Raw genomic sequence first — 18,258 nt, 5'->3', positions numbered from 1 at the left:
ACAGAACACTATGGCTGGCCTGCTTGTTGTGAGGTACAAGAGTGACCCAATAATTCCCCTATACATGGTCTGATTGACCTGCACGCCATTTTCATCTCTATCAAGTTTCACACTTGTGCTTATAGGAGTATCCAGCTGCAGCTCTTTGATGTACTTCTCTTGGCATATTGAAATGCCTTGGGAGGTTTGTTTGATCTGCAAGCCTAAGAAGAAAGTGAGTTCTCTCATCATGCTCATTTCAAACTCACTGCTCATCAGATCCCTTCTTCTTGGTTGTAACCTTGCACCACATAATCAATCCCTTCTTCTTAGTTGTAACCTTGCACCACAAGCCTTGATTTATTTCTAGTAATGGTTCCATGCTCATCAAGTTTGTTTCTGAAGACCCATCTGGTCCCAATAATAGTTCTATCAAATGGTCTGGGGACCAGGTACCACACCTTGCTTCTCTCAAACTGATGAAGCTCCTCCTGCATTGAAGTTACCTAGTATGTATCCTTCAAAGCTTCCTTGAAGTTCTTGGGTTTAATAGATGATATAAATGTTGAATGTGCAACTAGATTTCTTGACTTAGACCTAGTTTGAATTCCTGAGTCAAGTGGCGAGATGAGATTGTCTAGTGGATGTGAAGATTGATGTTTCCATCCAGACTTTCTGGTAATCTCTTCTTCTCTGTCAGCATTAGAGTCACATTCATCTTCTTCAAGATTTTGAGACATTGTTTCATGTGATGAACCTGAGGGACCAGGTCCTTCTGAGTGTTCTGCATACTTCTCCTTTGTACCTTGATCAACCTGTTGTTTGCTCGTTAGCTCCTCAAACTCGCAGTCCTCATTGTTCTCATTCCTTTTCTCGGATTCATCAAAGGTCACATGAATGCTCTCTTCAACACAAATAGTTCTTTTGTTGAACACCCTGTACGCCTTGCTTGTGGATGAGTACCCAACAAATACTCAATCATTGCTTCTGGCATCAAACTTGCCTAAATCATCATTTCCATTATTTAGCACAAAACATTTGCACCCAAATGGCTTGATATGAGCAATTGAAGGTTTTCTGTCATTTAACAACTCATAAGGTGTTTTCTTGATGATAGATCTGATAAGACACCTATTTGTCACATAGCAAGCTGTATTAACTGCTTCAGCCCAAAAATTCATAGCCAGTCCGGAGTCAATCAGCATAGTCCTTGCAATATCAACAAGAATTCTATTTTTTCTCTCAACCACTCCGTTTTGTTGAGGATTTCTTGGTGCAGAAAAATTATGATTGATTCCATTTTCAGCACAAAAACTTTCAATTTGAAAGTTCTCAAACTCTGTCCCATGGTCAGATCTAATATTAGCAATCTTGCAGTTGACCTTCAGTTGAATTGCTTTGGCAAAAGTGATCAGAATTCCAGCAGTCTCATCTTTTTTCCTCATAAATATATTCCAGGTGTACCTGGAGAAATCATCAACAATCACCAGAATATATTTTTACTTTCTCTGCTTTGAATTCTGACAAGTCCACACAGATCCATGTGGAGAAGTTCCAAAGGTCTGGTGGTGCTCACACCCTTCTTTGCCTTGAAAGAAGATCTTGTTTGTTTGCCTTTTGCACAGGCGTCACAGACTTTGTCATTTGAGAACTTCAGCTTCGGTAGTCTGCGGACCAGGTCCCCTGCAACAAGTTTGTTAAGTAAAGAGGTACTTACATGACCCAGTCGTTTATACCAAAAGATTTGCATTATTAGTTTGAGTATTCAGACATGACAAGTTGTCTCCTTCAATAGAATCAAGATCAGCAACATACATATTTTTGACTCTTTTTGCAGATATCACAATTTTCTTAGTTGGACAGTTTGTAACCACACACCCTTCAGACATGAACTTGACTTCATTTCCTTTGTCACAAATTTGAGACACACTTAAGAGATTAAACTTCAGACCATCCACATAGTGTACACTTTCTATGGAATGATCTGTAGTTCTTCCTATCTTGCTAATACCAAGAATAAAACCTTTCTTTCCGCCTCCAAATGACACACCAACACCTTGGTGTGCTTCCAAAGAGAGGAAGTTTACAGTATTTCCAGTCATATGCCTTGAGCATCCACTATCCATGTACCAGCATTGACTGCTCCCTCTCTTCTGCACAAGAATCACTTATTAGACTTGGGAACCCACTTCAAACGGAGTTCCCAATAACTATCAAAAGGCTTAATAAGAAACCTTCATGTCCAGGGGAAAAATGTTCTTACTGAAACAATAACGGGGACCAGGTCCCTTGAGTTCCCTTTTATCATTGTTTTCAGATCTGACAAATTTCTCATGTTTTTCTTTTGCTTTTCTCAGAGTCTCACACTTTTCTTTTAGATAACCATTATGCCCACAGTGAGTGCACAACAAATTGTCAGATACAAACACATATTTGCTATGAGAATTATAAGGAGGTTCTATTGGTCTGCATCCCCACCCTTTCTTTTCATTGAAACTCTGACTAGACAGATTAGAGAATATCTTAGAAGAGTCAATCCATTTTAGAGAGTGACTTACCTTACTCAAATCCTTTCTCAGTTGAGAATTTGTTTCAAGAAAAGCAACTAACTTGGACTCAAGGATTTTAAGCTTTTGTTCCAGTTCTTCCTCAAATTTGCTAAGCATTCTCTTTCCACCTACTGAGGTACCAGGGTTCTCTTTAGGTATAATGTTGTTCGTTTCTAGAGTCCCTATTCTTACACTCATTTCAGAAACTTGAGACATGAGAGAAGAATTCTTATCCTCACACAAACTTATTTTTTCATTCAATATTAAGTTTTCAGTGGTTCGTTCATCAACAGAGTTAATAAGCAATGCAACAAGTTTCCTCAAATTTTTAATGGGAAGAGTATCTAGATCATCTTTAAGATAAAAAAGAGTTACCTCATTTAGATCCTCTTCATCATCAGACTTTGCCATTAATGAGAAGATGGAATTGAAGACATTTTCATCATCTTTAATAGCCATCATTGAAACATCTTCATGACTTTTTGTCTCTTCTTCTGATTCACTTGACTCATTTCCTTATACGGCCAAGGCTTTTCTCACCAGTTGATCAGCATGAGCTTTCCTCCTAGCATGGTCTGGGACCTGGTCCCTTCTACAAGGTCTAAAGTCCTGAGTTTCCTGCTTCTGGCTGGGACAGTCCCTCATAAAATGACCAGGTTTGCCACATTTATAACAAAGATCATTTGCATTTGCTGCTCTGCTAGTTGAAGTTTTCTTTTGGAATCCCTCATGCTTCTTGATGAATTTTTGAAACTTTCTCGTGCCATAAGCTATTTCATCCTCCTTCTCAGTCGCATCATTTTGAGAAGCTTTCAGAGCGACATATTTCTCCTTTTTTCCCCATTCATGCTTGTTCCTTGTTTCTTGTTCAACTCGTAGGTCTGGAGATTTCCAATCAGCTCTTCCATGGGAAGTGTCTTCAGATCTTTTGCCTCTGTTATAACATCAACTTTGCTTTCCCATGACTTGGGAAGAACCTTGAGAATTTTGCGAACCTGTTTGCTTAAAGGAATGGGCTCACCTAAGCATCTTAGTTCATTAGTGATGGAGGTGAATCTTGAATTCATTTCATAGATGGTTTCACCTTCCTTCATACAAAAATTCTCGTGTTGAGTCGTAAGCATATCGACCTTAGACTCTTTTACTCGGTGTGTTCCCTCATGGGCTGTTTGGAGACAGTCTCATATCTCTTTGGCTGATTCACATGCAGAGATTTTGTTGTATTCATCAGACCCAATCCCACACACTAGAATTTTCTTTGCTTTATAATTCTTTTCTATCTTTTTCATGTCCATCTCATTGTACTCCTTTCTAGTTTTGACAACTGTTGTAGTGAGTTCTCCGTCTTTCACTTCCTTTGTGGGAATGTATGGTTCGTCGAGGATTACATCCCACAGCTCAGTGTCTTCAGCATTGATATAGTCATGTATGCGATTCATCCACCACCCATAGTATTGTCCATTAAAGCGGGGTGGTCTGGTAGAAGACTGACCTTCCTCCATATTGGGTGGAGCAGTCATTTCTTCAGGATCTTTTCTTTTCTTAGTGTTAACCAAACTGAAAAGTGAAGCTCTGATACCACTTGTTGGAATGTATGCGTCCACGTATATCAATGGGACCAGGTCCTCGGCACAGTTGCAAAACAAGCAGTAAAGTAAATGCTGAAGTTAAAGATTGTACAACCAACTTTACGTGAAAATCTCCTTGCTCAAGAGAGTAAAACCACGAACCTTGCTTGTCAGGACTTTTCAAACTACTTTCACTAATCTTCTCAAGCAAAAGTAAAAGCCAGTTTACAAACTGAGATTAGCCTACTAATCCCAACTCTAAGAAATACTTGCAAACTTCTCTTAGTAAGTTCTTGAGAATACGTGCTGGCTATTTTTTTTTTAATGAATGAATTAGTTTGTTGTTTTTCCTTAGATATATTTAGACATGAAAAGTTATTATCCAATAAACAAGCAACCTTGTCGCTTCTGATTGGTGGAGTACTCTGCAGCTTCACCAACTTTCTGACGCAGACAGCATTCTAGTTGTATAGCACTTTGACCACTGGACGAGTATTCATACTCTGCAGAGGACCAGGTCCCTGCACTTGTGAGCAGATCATCAAAACATCTAGGAACATAAACACTCATCATATGTTCTTTCAAGCATTTCTTTACATTTAGTTTTTTTCATTTTTTGCTATCATTCAAATTATATTCTTAAATTGATGTTTAAGTGCTTGATCTCTCACATGAAAATATACTGCTAAAATTCTGTTGAGAAAAGACATAAAGTGACACCTGAAGTTGTTTCGAATTTTCAAAAAAGACACCTTAACTTTGCGGGTGTTCTATTACCCCACAAAACATTTCAAAATCACAATACATGCGCACTTTTTACACAATCTGCATTCTCAATGCATGTGCGTGAGTCTCAACCCAATTAATAATATAATTACATATTTTTTCCAACCCATTTAGTAAAAATTGGATTAAATCTTGACCCATTCACATTTTAATCATGATCCACTTCATTTAACCCTAACCCCTTTCAATTTTTCACTCTACTCTCTCTCTCTCTCTCTCTTTGATGATCAAAACCCTAAGCATTTCAATAGTCACAATAAATTAGTTTTGCGGTGATAATTTCTTGAATTATGGAGTCAAAACGAAGAAGTGAAGGCTCACATGTTAATTGCTTCTTGATTTGAATGCAAATTTTGGTTTAAAATTATATTATTTTTATATAGTAGTGATTTTTTGAAAAATCATCTTTATAGTGATTTGTTGTTATTTTCTTCTTGTGCTATCTATTATTCATGTGTATGTATTGTTAGTTTAGGACTGATTTGATTTTGAATGTTTCTTCATTGATCTAGTTTTGAAATTTGTTTGCAATTGCACTTTCAGGATTTACAAATTCGTTAATCTCATAACTTTTAAATAAAATAAAAAAAGAAGAAATTGAAGCTAGTAAAGCTAGATGAAAATTTCATTGAGAATGAAGAATTTATTTTTTTGGTTGTAGATAGAAAGCTCTTCAACATATATCAATGGAGGTTTTGGAGAAGATGGGAAGTAGGTATTTTAATAAAGAAGAAAATTCAAATTGCCAGTGCCATGTGGCATTTTTACACTGGTTTGGGGGTGTATTTTTACTCCTCCACGCGCCTACCAGATGTAAGAACACGACTGTTGTGAAAATGGGTCAAAAGTGTTTAATTATTGCGATTTGAAATAGTTCCATGGGGCAATAGGACGCCCGCAAACTTTAGGTGTCTTTTTAAAAATTCAGGACAACCTTAGGTGTCTTTTAATGTCATGAACTTATGATGTAATTTTTTAATCTCAGGTATAATCAGAGGTGGTGCTTTTGCAGACTGTTGAATAAAACTTTTAGTAGAAATTGCGCCAATACAAATGAGGTATGCGGCATGTCTCTCCAACAATTTTGTAATTTTTTGCATGAGTATTTTTAATATATTTGATTAACATTTGATTATTGTATTTTTAATTAGATTTTATTTTTAATTAGATTTTAATAACTTAATGCATGTGTATTTTACAAAGTAGGGCCTCCTTGATAGCTTTAGTTTGACAATGACTTATTGAAATTATATTTTGCTTTAGTCTCCTACCTTTCGAAGTAAAAAGGATAACTAATGCTTCTCCCTCAACAACAATGAGCAAAAGAAATAGAAAAAACCTCTAAAGAAGACATATTCTAACAAATGAGGTAATTTAATTTAACATGAAGGAGTACTTAAAAGTCAAATATGAACAACATTAAAATTTATCTTTCTAAATATGAAAAGGAATAACAATCTTAAAGAGAAATATATAATAGAAATATAATTCGAATATAACATATAAGCAGTAAAAGAGATTATTAGTTTGTGGTTAACAATTTTCACTCCTGACATGTTACCAATTCTCAAAAAAAAAAACTCACTCCTGACTCCACCAATATTTCCATTTTATAACTCAAAACTATTATAGATAAAAAAATTATTATCATAATAATAAAGAACAAATGTGCAATGCACGTTACCAGAAACTAGTGATAATATAACCAAGAACAAAGTATGTATACAAGTTTTTAATAATTGTTTTTTTAAAAAAAAATGTTTAAAACAATGTTGAAATGATCATATGTTGAAATAATAACAATACGAATAAGAGAACTGTCTATCTTCGACTATCTATTAACCTTCTACTCTGATCCTCAACCTTCATATTTTTCTATCTAGTGTCATATTCTCGTTAGCGACGGATTGAATATATACATATGAAAGGATAAATTAATCATAACACTCAGCTGATCAAACAAAAAGTTACCAATTAGTACAATTCTCAAGGTTATTAATGACTTGATAAAACTATTGAACAGTATTTACATATACTAGACGTATACATATCCAGGAATGTTGAAGACAACTAGTGTCAACATGCATGTGCACATCAAACGTGTGGAACTTTTTTTTGAAGTCAAAATTGAAGTAGTTACATATATATACTTACTTTAATATAAGCAGGCAAAAAGACATCCAGTTAGGCAGGTACTGTTTTAGGTCCCCTTTGGACACATTGATTATCAATCAATTGCCATAAAAAATTGAACTTCCCCTAGTACTATTCAACTAATTGCACAGTCAAGGTCGTTATAGTGCCGCGGTCATAAGTGGAGAAACGCAAACATCCGTCCCACCCACACAATATGTTATCAGAGTAGGTAGATGTCCTGAGATTTAATCTCATTGTTATCCATCTTAAAAAGAATTTTCACATGCTTGATTCATAAAAAAGAATCAGACTTGTGCGTGAAGAATTATTGTATAACAATGTTCTAAACCGAATAACCATTCAAACAATGATGTATTGATCATGTATAAAATTTGTTATTGAGTTGTTATTGGTTTAGTCATTAGTGTATTTAAAAATCGAAAATTGAAAATCAAATTGAACCGACCGCTTACCAGATATATGATAATATAGCCGAGAAGAGAACAAAGTACTCACACAAGTTTTAATAATTGTTTGTAAATATACACTCAAAGACCATGGGAAATGATCATACGTTTTAAACATATTAAATAATAATAATAGAAGCATTTTTATATCAAATTATTGACGTTAAAAATAATTTTAGACCAAATTATTAACTGAATGCATGCATTTTTATTCAATTTGACATAGTTTAAAGCTGACAACGTCCTTTTTCCGTTTTATATATACTCAATAGTTATGTGTCCATGACCAACAAACTCACTAAAAACTGGATGAATAGTCCGGTCAACTCCTTGACAAAAGAACTTAGCTGGATTTTGCTGACATGGCATACACGGTGGACCCACCTGGTCCTGGTTAAAGCATATATTGGGTCCCATTTGCACCCTTCTCTCGAGACCAAAATTCAAACAAAATATTACAATGTTTATAGGCAATACGATCAGTCATAGTCCATACCAGAAATTTTCCAAAATTTTTTTTAGTCCACCTTCAACGTGTGCATACTTACGTCAACAATGACGTGGAAATATAAAAAACATGTCATTATAAAAAGAGCTAGTCATTCCCAGCTTCCAAAATACACACAAAAAAAATAAATATCTTTCTTGTATTTTCTATTTTCTCTCATAATGACTATGCATACTAGTGTTTCATCATCTCCTCTTGGGCCGCCGGCATGTGAGAAGGATGCTAAGGCCCTTCAATTCATCGAAGAGATGACTAGAAATGTTGATTCAGTTCAACAGAAAGTTTTGGCTGAAATACTAAGCCAAAATGCCAACACTGAGTATCTTCAAAGATTCAAACTTGGTGGTGCTATGGATCGGGATACATTCAAGTCCAAAATGCCAATTGTCACGTATGAGGAAATTCAACATGATATTCAACGTATTGCTAATGGAGATCGTTCTCCAATTTTCTCATCTCATCCCATCTCTGAGTTCCTCACCAGGTGAGATTTAATTACCTAATCTTTCAAATTAGCTTATCAATGACTAATATGAATTATCATAGTGAATTAAATTCATTTCTTGTTTGTTTTGTACGTAGCTCGGGGACATCTGCTGGTGAGAGAAAGCTGATGCCCACAACTCAAGATGAGTTAGACCGGAAACAACTATTGTACAGCCTTCTCATGCCCGTGATGAATCTGTAAGTGCTATTGTAAATATGCTTTCAAGTATTTATTTTTGAACATTTCTGATTTAATTAATTTGGGGATTGTGAACAGGTATGTCCCTGGTCTAGACAAAGGGAAGGGCTTGTACTTTCTATTTATAAAAGCAGAAACCAAGACACCCAGTGGGCTACTAGCAAGACCTGTCTTGACAAGTTACTACAAAAGTGATCACTTCAAGACGAGGCCATACGATCCTTACAATGTGTATACTAGTCCCAACGAAGCTGTTCTCTGTGTCGACTCTTTCCACAGCTTGTACTCACAAATGCTTTGTGGCCTTCTTATGAGAGAACAAGTCCTCCGGTTAGGGGCTGTTTTCGCCTCAGGTCTACTTCGAGCTATTCATTTTCTTCAACTCAATTGGCAGCAACTTGCTAAAGATATCGCATCAGGAATATTGAATCCCCGAGTTTCTGACCCTTCAATAAGGGAATGCATCTCCAAAATACTTAAACCAAATCATGAACTCGCAGAGTTCATTATTAAGGAATGCGAAAAACAGAACTGGGAAGGGATTATTACTAGAATTTGGCCAAATACAAAGTACTTGGATGTGATTGTCACAGGTATGATAAATAAATTTGCTTTGCAAGATTTAATTACTTATATACGCGATAACATGTTATAGAGTTATTAATTTTTTCAGATTTCTAATACTACTTATTGTGGATATAATTGCAACAGGTGCAATGGCTCAGTACATCCCTACGCTGGATTATTACAGTGGTGGTTTACCAAAGGCGTGTACCATGTACGCATCGTCCGAGTGTTATTTTGGCCTTAATTTAAATCCAATGTGCAAGCCATCTGAAGTATGTTACACTATAATGCCCAATATGTGCTACTATGAGTTTATCCCTCATGACTCAGCCAATCCTCGTGAATCACCACCCCGTCTCGTGGACCTAGCTGATGTAGAAGTTGGAAAAGAATACGAGCTCGTGATCACAACCTACGCTGGATTATGTCGTTACAGAGTCGGTGACATACTCCAGGTCACAGGGTTTCACAACTCTGCCCCTCAGTTTAAATTCATAAGAAGGAAAAATGTGCTATTGAGCATTGATTCGGACAAAACTGATGAGGCCGAGTTGCAAAACGCGGTTGATAGCGCTGCTGCAATTTTGCGCCTGTACAATACTAGCGTGGTTGAGTACACTAGTTATGCCGACACTAAAACCATTCCAGGACATTATGTTATTTACTGTGAATTACTTATTAAGGACTCAACCAATTCGCCGAGCCACGAGGTTTTGAACCAATGTTGTTTGGCAATGGAAGAATGTTTGAACTCGGTTTATCGACAGTGCCGAGTTTCAGATAACTCAATTGGACCACTTGAAATTAGAGTAGTGGAAAATGGTACATTTGAAGAGCTAATGGACTATGCAATTTCTAGAGGTGCATCTATAAATCAGTATAAGGCTCCTAGGTGTGTTAATTTTACACCTATAGTGGAATTATTAGACTCCAGGGTTATTTCAGTTCACTTTAGTCCAGCTGCTCCTCATTGGACCCCAGAACGACAGCGTTTACAAGTCTGATGATGAAGTCAATACAAGTCATGATCGATACCACATGAGTCGAATAAAACTTTTTTTTTTGTTCTTTTTGTATCTTTATGTGTAGTGTTGAATATTCAAAGTTGATATTAATTAGTCAATCAGCTCATGGAAAGTGTTTTAGTTACATGTATATCCTTCTGTTGACTTGATTGTTGCAATCATATGTGTTTTCTTCCCTTTTTTGCGGCTTTTTTGTAGATAGGTTCTTATAACCTGAGCATTTACTGAAATGTCTTGTATATTCATCTCGTTCTCGGCCGCTTTACTTGACTTCCGAATTCGACCCTATTGAAGTCCTATATGTTTCTTCTTCTCTTTTTTCACCCAGAATTGCCATATATTATTTGAACATAGCACAATATATCCTAAGAATTGTAAATCATCATTTAATATTCAACTACATAATTTTTCAACTTTTACAAACAATCCATGTCCAAAAAACTATCTAACAGACTTTTTGGCTTCAATAAATTCCCAAAAGGCACAGCACCTTCATTTACCCACAATATAAATTAGTCTATGTGTTTTCATATGATTGGTCTGATGAATTAAGAGCAGCTATGGCAGCTTAGAACAGAGAAATTGTATTCTGTATGTATTATTAGATCAAGTCCCTATACAATTAATCAGTACCAACATATATAGTGTGACTTATCTACTAAAAACTGTAAACTAACTAGTATAGTTAATGTTAACCTGTAACAAACTAACTAACTTTTGGACTTTACTATTCATTTATAACTAACTGATATAAATGACTAGTAGCTACTCTATACTCAACAACCTTCCTCAAGCTGATGGCTGAAATATATCTTTTAGACTCAGCTTGGTCATCAAATACGAATGAGAAGTTTTCCACAATCCTTTTGTGAGTAAATCTGCCAGTTGATCTTTGGTAGATACATTATGAGTCTTGATCATACCTTAACTATCTTTTCTCTAAAAAAAATGGCAGTCAATATCAAAATGTTTGGTTCTTTCATGAAATATAGGGTTGGCTGCAATTTGTATTGCAGCTTTACTATCACATAATAGATTCACTGGTTGTTTGATGTCTACTCCTAGCTCTTTATATAGTCCAATACACCAGGTTACTTCTGCAACTGCTGAAGCCATACTCCTAAACTCAGCTTCAGCAGAACTTCTAGCTACTGTTTCTTGCTTCTTTGATTTCCAAGATACTATAGCATTTCCAAATTTGACTAAGTATCCAGTTACAGACTTTCTTGTTTGTAAACAAGTCCCCCAGTCAGAATCACAATAGGTAGTTAACATATCTGTACTTTGAGAGGGCATAAACAAACCTAGACCAAGAGCTGATTTGATGTATCTCACCACTCTTAGGGCAGCATCCATATAAGACTCTTTGGGAGCATGCATGAACTGGCTTAATGTCTGAACTGCAAATGAAATATTTATTCTGGTCATGGTTAAGTATATCAATCTCCCAACTAATCTTTGATACTTCCCAATGTCCTCTAAGGGCTCATCTGATTTTGTAACTTCTGATCCTTGAACATGTGAATCATACTCAATGGATGTTAACCTCAAACTAGGATCCAAAGGTGTGTATACTGGTTTGGCTCCACTTAAACCCATCTCAGAAATCAACTCCAATGCCTACTTACGCTGGTTCATTACATAACCTTCCGCTTGGACCTGGAAAACTCAATGCCAAGGAAGAACTTCAGCTCCCCCAAATCTTTCATCTTGAACTTGAGCTTTAAGTCATTTCTAGTCTGAGCAATTAAGTCATTGCAGCTTCCTGTTAGCTACAAGTCATCTACATAAACAAGCACTACTATTAACTCTTTACCTACTCTGTTAGTAAAAAGAGATTAGTCATAATGACTTTGAACAAAGCCCAGTTGAATCAATGCCTCAGTTAGTTTAAGATTCCACTGTCTTGGTGCTTGTTTTAGACCATATAAAGACTTAAGGAGCTTGCAGACCTTACCAGACCCTTCATGTCTGCAAAAGCCAGGAGGAACCACCATGTATACATCTTCAGGAAGATCACCTTGTAAAAAAGCATTATGTACATCCATTTGAACCACAGACCAATGCTTGGCAGCAGCAACAACTAACACTGATCTAATAGTCACCATCTTGGCAACAGGAGAGAATGTTTCTGAATAATCTATACCTTCTGTTTGACTAAAACATTTAGCAACCAGCCTTGCTTTGTACCTTTCAACAGCCCCTGAGGCCAAATATTTGACCTTAAACACGTATTTACACCCAATTGGATGTTTGCCTGGAGGCAGGTCGGTAAGAGTCCAAGTGTTGTTAGCTTCAAGAGCAGCTATTTCTGATTTCATAGCTTCAACCCATTGAGGGTGAGAAGCAGCTTCAGCAAAGGAAGTAAGCTCAGAAATACTTGAGTGGGTTGCCAAAGTTGTACCATAACTAGAAGACAAGTGATCATAACAAACATGATTGGACATGGGATATAAGCACCCGGACTTGGGTTGAGTGAAGTGAAAATCATGCATCCAAATAGGAGGTCTGGTTGTTCTAGAGGATCTTCTCACAGGGAGAGAAGGAGCAAACATAGGAGGAGCAGAAGAAGAAGTACAAACAGTCTCAGGTAGAATAATATCATGCAAAGGAAAAACTAGAGGATGAGAGGTCTCAGTGACTTCCGTGGGTTGTAGAACTGGAAATAAAGTGGGAACAGATTAACTCATATCTTGAAAAGGGAAAGTGTCTTCCTTAAACACAACATCCCTACTAACTATGAATTCCTTGGTGTGCAAGGTGAACAACCTGTAACCTTTATGCAAACTTGTATAACCAAGGAAGACAGTGGGAACTGCTCTGGAAGCAAACTTATCAACTTTTCGAACTTCAGTAGCAAATGCCAGACAACCAAATACTCTTAAATGCTCAAGTGGTGAAGAGGACTTAAACAACAATGCATAAGGAGTCTTCCTTTTGAGTATTGAAGATGGAATCCTATTAATGAGATACACACTGGTCAAAACACATTTCCCCCAAAACCTTAAGGGGAGGCAAGCTTGAAATCTCAAGGCTCTGGCTGTATCTAGAATATGTCGATGCTTTATTTCGACCACTCCATTTTGTTGTGGAGTGTAAATGCAAGAGCTCTGATGAAGCACACCTAGGGACTGAAGTAAAGCAGCCACTTGGGAGTTAAAGAACTCACAGCCATTATCCGTCCTTAATACCTTAATAGTTGCAGAAAAGACATTTTTTATCTGAGCAAAAAAATTCCTAAGTGCTACAATAACCTCAGACTTGGAATTCAATAAGAACAGCCAGGTATATCTTGAAAAATCATCCACTAAGGTTAGAAAGAATCTTTTTCCAGCATGAGTAGGTACTCTATAAGGACCCCAAACATCAGCATGAAGAGTATGAAAACAAGTAGTAGTTGTAGTATTACTCAAAGTAAAAAGAAGTTTGGATTGTTTTGCCAATGGACAAACAGTACACAGTTCATCAACATAGTAGCTAAGGCTTTGAAACAATTCAATTTTCTAAGTGTAGAAAAAGATACATGTCCTAGTCTTCTATGCCAAAGATACAAGCTGCTTTTATCAGAGATAATTGGAGTACAATGTTTAGAAAGAGAAACAGAAATTGCATTAGCTGTGGAGGTAAGTGGAGCTCTTTGTTACTTCAACTGACAATCAACTTGAAGCACATAGAGATCATTCTCCAACTTGCCAATCCCCCTCACCTTCCAATTGGAGAGGTCCTGAAATAAGCAAAAATTAGGATACAAAATAACACATCAATTTAACTCTTTAGTCAACTTTGGCACTGAAAGCAGGTTGTATTTGAACTCAAAAATATGCAGCACATTGGTAATTTCAATCCCTCCAAGGATCTGAGAAGAACCAATGTGATCAACCTTAGCTAGTCTACCATTAGGCAAGTGAACTTTTCCTTTCTAAGGAATCACAGATATTGGTGGACTTGGTTAGCAGATGCATATTGTTTACCATATGTTTGGAAGCGCCTGAATCTACAATCCATTTATCATTGACAATGTATTGAGAACAACTTAACATACCTGATGTTCTCATAGTACAGTCACTAGTAAGCTTGCCATTCTCATGACCTGAAAGATGAGTCATCTGCAGGTATTGATGAGGAGGCTGTGGATACAGGTACTGCCATTGATGAGGATACTGATACTGAGGAGGCGGCAGATTAGTCATAAGAGCATGTGAAGAATTTGTATTGAAGGCAATAGAACCTGGTGGTGAAGGTATTTGGTTCAGTTGAGGGCTGCTGGAACTGTTACCAGAAGAGCTACCTTGACCAGTGAAGTTTGTGTACTCCATGAGACTACCATTAGTGGAGTTGACTCTGGAAAGGTTGGCTGTAGTGGTAGGACCAGGACTGGTTCTTCTCTTACCTCTCCAGTTAGCAGGATAACCATGAAGTCTAAAGCATATAGCTCTAGTATGCCCTTTCCGGTTACAATAGTCACAATACAAGTTACTATTATTCTGAGGTTTTTGAGATTTGTAGTTAGAAACTGAAGTAGATCCTGAGCCTGAACTGGTAGAATACCCCTTGTTACTACTAAAATATGCCATGGCATCACTCAACTGACCTGAATTAGGGATCATAGAATTGGAGGAGCCTTCACTTCCAGCTATATTGGCTTTACCAAGGATCCTTTGACACTCCTCAGCCATTACTAAGGAGTATGCCTTGTTCACACTAGGTGTAGGATCCATCATCATTATCTGACTTCTACACTAATTAAAGGATTCATTTAACCCTAAAAGAAATTGCATCAATCTCTGATATTCAAAGTGAACAACATAAGTCTTTGACACTTCACATGCACAACCAGGACAGGACATGAGAGAGTCAAATTCCATCCATAGCTCTTTGAGTCTAGATAAATAGCTAGAAACTGAAGAAACACCTTGACTTAGAGTCACAATTTCCTTGTGTAGATAAAAAATCCTAGAACCATCAACTTTGTCAAATCTTTCTTTTAGATCATTCCAAACTTGTAGAGCACTGCTTGTATACACTATACCACTGAGTAATTCCCTACTAACAGAGATCATGATCCAGGAGAGCACTATAGCATTACATTTCTCCCAGAGGTCATGCAGAGATGCAGGGTACATGCTTTTGAGACATTTGCCATCAACAAAGCCTAATTTACCTTTACCTAGCAATCCAATTTTCATAGATCTACTCCATAAAGAGTAATTTTCAGATCCCGTAAGCTGAATAGAAACCAATGAGCTACCTGGAGTATCACACACTTGAAGATACAGTGGATGATGTGCATCAATCACAATCACTCATCCTTGCTCTGAACTGGTAGAAATATCAGGTGCCATTGATGAAGTTGCTATTGAAGTAAAAAACAAAAAATGATCTGAATTGCTTTATGGACAATGCAACAACTCCTCTAAAGAGCTACAAGCTACACTAAAAGCAGAAAGATCTAAGAGAGAAATTGATCTTCAAAGAACTCCCTCGAGCTCTGATACCATGAATAATTAAGAGCAGCTATGGCAGCTTAGAATAGAGAAAATGTATTTTGTATGTATTATTAGATCAAGTCCCTATACAATGAATCAGTACCAACATATATAGTGTGACTTATCTACTAAAAACTGTAAACTAACTAGTATAGTTAATGTTAACCTGACCATAGTTAACCTGTAATAAACTAACTAACTTTTGGACTTTACTATTCATTTATAACTAATTGATATAAATGACTAGTAGCTACTCTATACTCAACATGGTCCATATTAAATTCAAACAACTAATTTTGGTGGCCCAACCCGTATCCACTCTTAACCAATGCCTCAATTGAATCAAACGGTCATATCAAATCAACCTTTTTTTTAAATCATTTTTTATTGCTTTTATATATTACTTCACATTTTTCACTATTACAGAGCAATTTCTTCTTCTTCTTCTTCGTTTCATTGAAGAAGAGGGTGATGAGAAATTGTCCATAAGGGTTTAATTTTCGATCATTTCACATTAGAAGGAGGAAATGAAGATGACTCAGAATATGTGTTTGTCAGTTTCGAGTGCGGTGGTGAAGAGACAAACAATGGGGTGAATTTATCTGGGTTGGAGAATAATCAGGCCTGAAAATTGAATGCTGGAGCATCCAAGAAACGATTCGCACTTTCTAATATCTCGAATCATACAACTGTATCTGCTCGTAACTCGATTCTCATTCCTCCAAACTTGTGAGTGTTTCTCTATTTTTGTTCTTTGTTTATTACTGTCGGAAAATAATTGGAGTACAGGGTTTTAATTTCTTCTTTTCTGTGTATAATTTTTTTGATTACTGGTTCAATGATTCACTTTTTTGAATGTTGGTTATGGGGTTTCTTGTATAAATTTGTGTATGCAAGGGAATTGTATGTGGGTTTTGTCATTTCTTTTTTGGGGTTTTGCTTTTTGGATCATTAAATAAGTAGAATGGTTAATGTTACGTGGGTTTCATGAAAAAAATGATTGAAGATATTGGTTAACAATGAAGTGATTTGAGGGTTTTTTATATGAGTGGATTTGCGGGATTTCTTTTTTTGGTGGAGATTGTGATATTTGGAAGTTGAGTTCTTTGTTTATTGACTTCCCTTGTATAAACAAGTTCACTAGTTGGACATGCTTTAGTTATCAAGGGATTTGTTTAATCTTTTCAAAAAAATATGTCTGAGTTAAGAATGGAAATTTTGGTTTTTGGTTTTTTCTGTATTGTACTGTTCCTTCTGTTTATAACTTGAGTTATAATGACCTAAAAGTATCCCTGGATATTAGCTTGTACACTTAAATCAAGTTAAACTTCCTCAGCATCTCGCCCAAAGAAGCAGTGAATGAGAGCACAACTTTCTAGCTCTCATTCTTCAAGTGCTTGATAGTTGCACGCACTCGAGCTTCTAACCTCTTAAGAAATATGACTAAATAGCAGAGGAGCAGCTATAATTTACACCGTGAGTGCGTTGGATTATCAAGGATATAGTTTTGGGTATGCATCACGAATAGAATATTTGAGCACTAAAATAGTAATTGCGATTTTTGTGTATTCCTACCAGATGAGCCATTGTCAGGTTTTCATTTAACATCCAAGTTTTGCTTGGCTGGTTTAGTGATATTTTGCTGCAAAAAAAATGTGATCAAGGCGCTTATCTGCTATAATAAAATAACTAAACAACAAACATCATCGAGTTTTGATCGACTTACTCACAGAAGAATCCAAATTCAAGTGTGACCAAACTGTATATTCTCCATTTCTTGGCAATGGCAACACATTTCTTTTGGCCTTTACCTTGAGCAATTTTTCAATATGCTAACTAGCTTTGTTACTTGAACTGGTGAAGTATTCCCCAAATTAAACACTCTTAATTGTGCATTCTTCTTCTTCTTTCCTCCAATTCATGTGCTCTTCTCTATTGTATCTGAATCCCCTAAACACCCTTTCACTATACATAATGTAGGTAAAATCCCTTGCTACACTTTTGTTATTAGAACCTTGAAATACTTAAATAGGGCTTCTTTTTTAGTATGTTCTTTGTGAAGAAGAAATACGCCATATCTGGCCGACCCCAAGGTCCATAAACAGTGAAGAATCTTAACCCTGTAATGGAAAGACCATAGATGTGATTGTAGTATGTGCAATTTCTTTCTTTGTAGCGGCGTGGACCAGTGGACTAATTCCTACTTTTTGTCTCCTTAAATGATTTTATTTACTGTTCTTAATTTGTTAGGGACAAACTCAAAACTTTTGATAATTTTGAGTTTTCACATTTGGGATTAACTTTTTATTTTATAAGCTGTTTTGCAATGTGAATAAATTGAAAAAAGATTGTTTATTGTATCTGATGTTGTGACTAACTTGGAATCATTTTTGGCTTTGGAAGGTACCATGTACATCCAAGAAGGTTTTGATCTTTTCAGAACATGTCAAAGCAAGCAGGTTTTGATCTTTTCAGCAGAGAGTAGTCCTTGTTCTAGCATTT

General features: G+C 36.3%; 2 protein-coding genes across 2 annotated transcripts; one reads left to right on the top strand and one right to left on the bottom strand.

Moving 5' to 3' along the window:
- Positions 1-8,106: 8,106 nt before the first annotated feature.
- On the top strand, positions 8,107-10,450 carry LOC125848271 (probable indole-3-acetic acid-amido synthetase GH3.1). Its single transcript, XM_049528111.1, has 4 exons — positions 8,107-8,477; positions 8,576-8,677; positions 8,757-9,271; positions 9,390-10,450. Exons 1-4 carry the CDS (start codon positions 8,155-8,157, stop codon positions 10,247-10,249), a joined length of 1,800 nt encoding a protein of 599 aa, XP_049384068.1. The 5' UTR covers positions 8,107-8,154; the 3' UTR covers positions 10,250-10,450.
- A 759-nt stretch (positions 10,451-11,209) lies between these two features.
- LOC125847195 (secreted RxLR effector protein 161-like) lies at positions 11,210-11,869 on the bottom strand. Its single transcript, XM_049526869.1, has one exon. It carries the CDS (start codon positions 11,867-11,869, stop codon positions 11,210-11,212), a length of 660 nt encoding a protein of 219 aa, XP_049382826.1.
- Between the last annotated feature and the right edge of the window lie 6,389 nt (positions 11,870-18,258).

This window comes from Solanum stenotomum, chromosome 12 (genome assembly GCF_019186545.1).
Source record: "Solanum stenotomum isolate F172 chromosome 12, ASM1918654v1, whole genome shotgun sequence".
Classification (NCBI taxonomy): Eukaryota; Viridiplantae; Streptophyta; class Magnoliopsida; order Solanales; family Solanaceae; genus Solanum; species Solanum stenotomum.
This window is presented reverse-complemented; position numbering and strand designations above follow the sequence as displayed.

Excerpts from the sequence above, each read along its gene's own strand:
- LOC125848271 (XM_049528111.1), top strand. The coding sequence starts at position 8,155 with ATGACTATGCATACTAGTGTTTCATCATCTCCTCTTGGGCCGCCGGCA. Across the intron at positions 8,678-8,756 it reads CTCATGCCCGTGATGAATCT|GTATGTCCCTGGTCTAGACA; the intron begins GTAAGTGCTATT and ends GATTGTGAACAG. Across the intron at positions 9,272-9,389 it reads CTTGGATGTGATTGTCACAG|GTGCAATGGCTCAGTACATC; the intron begins GTATGATAAATA and ends TAATTGCAACAG.
- LOC125847195 (XM_049526869.1), bottom strand. The coding sequence starts at position 11,869 with ATGGGTTTAAGTGGAGCCAAACCAGTATACACACCTTTGGATCCTAGT.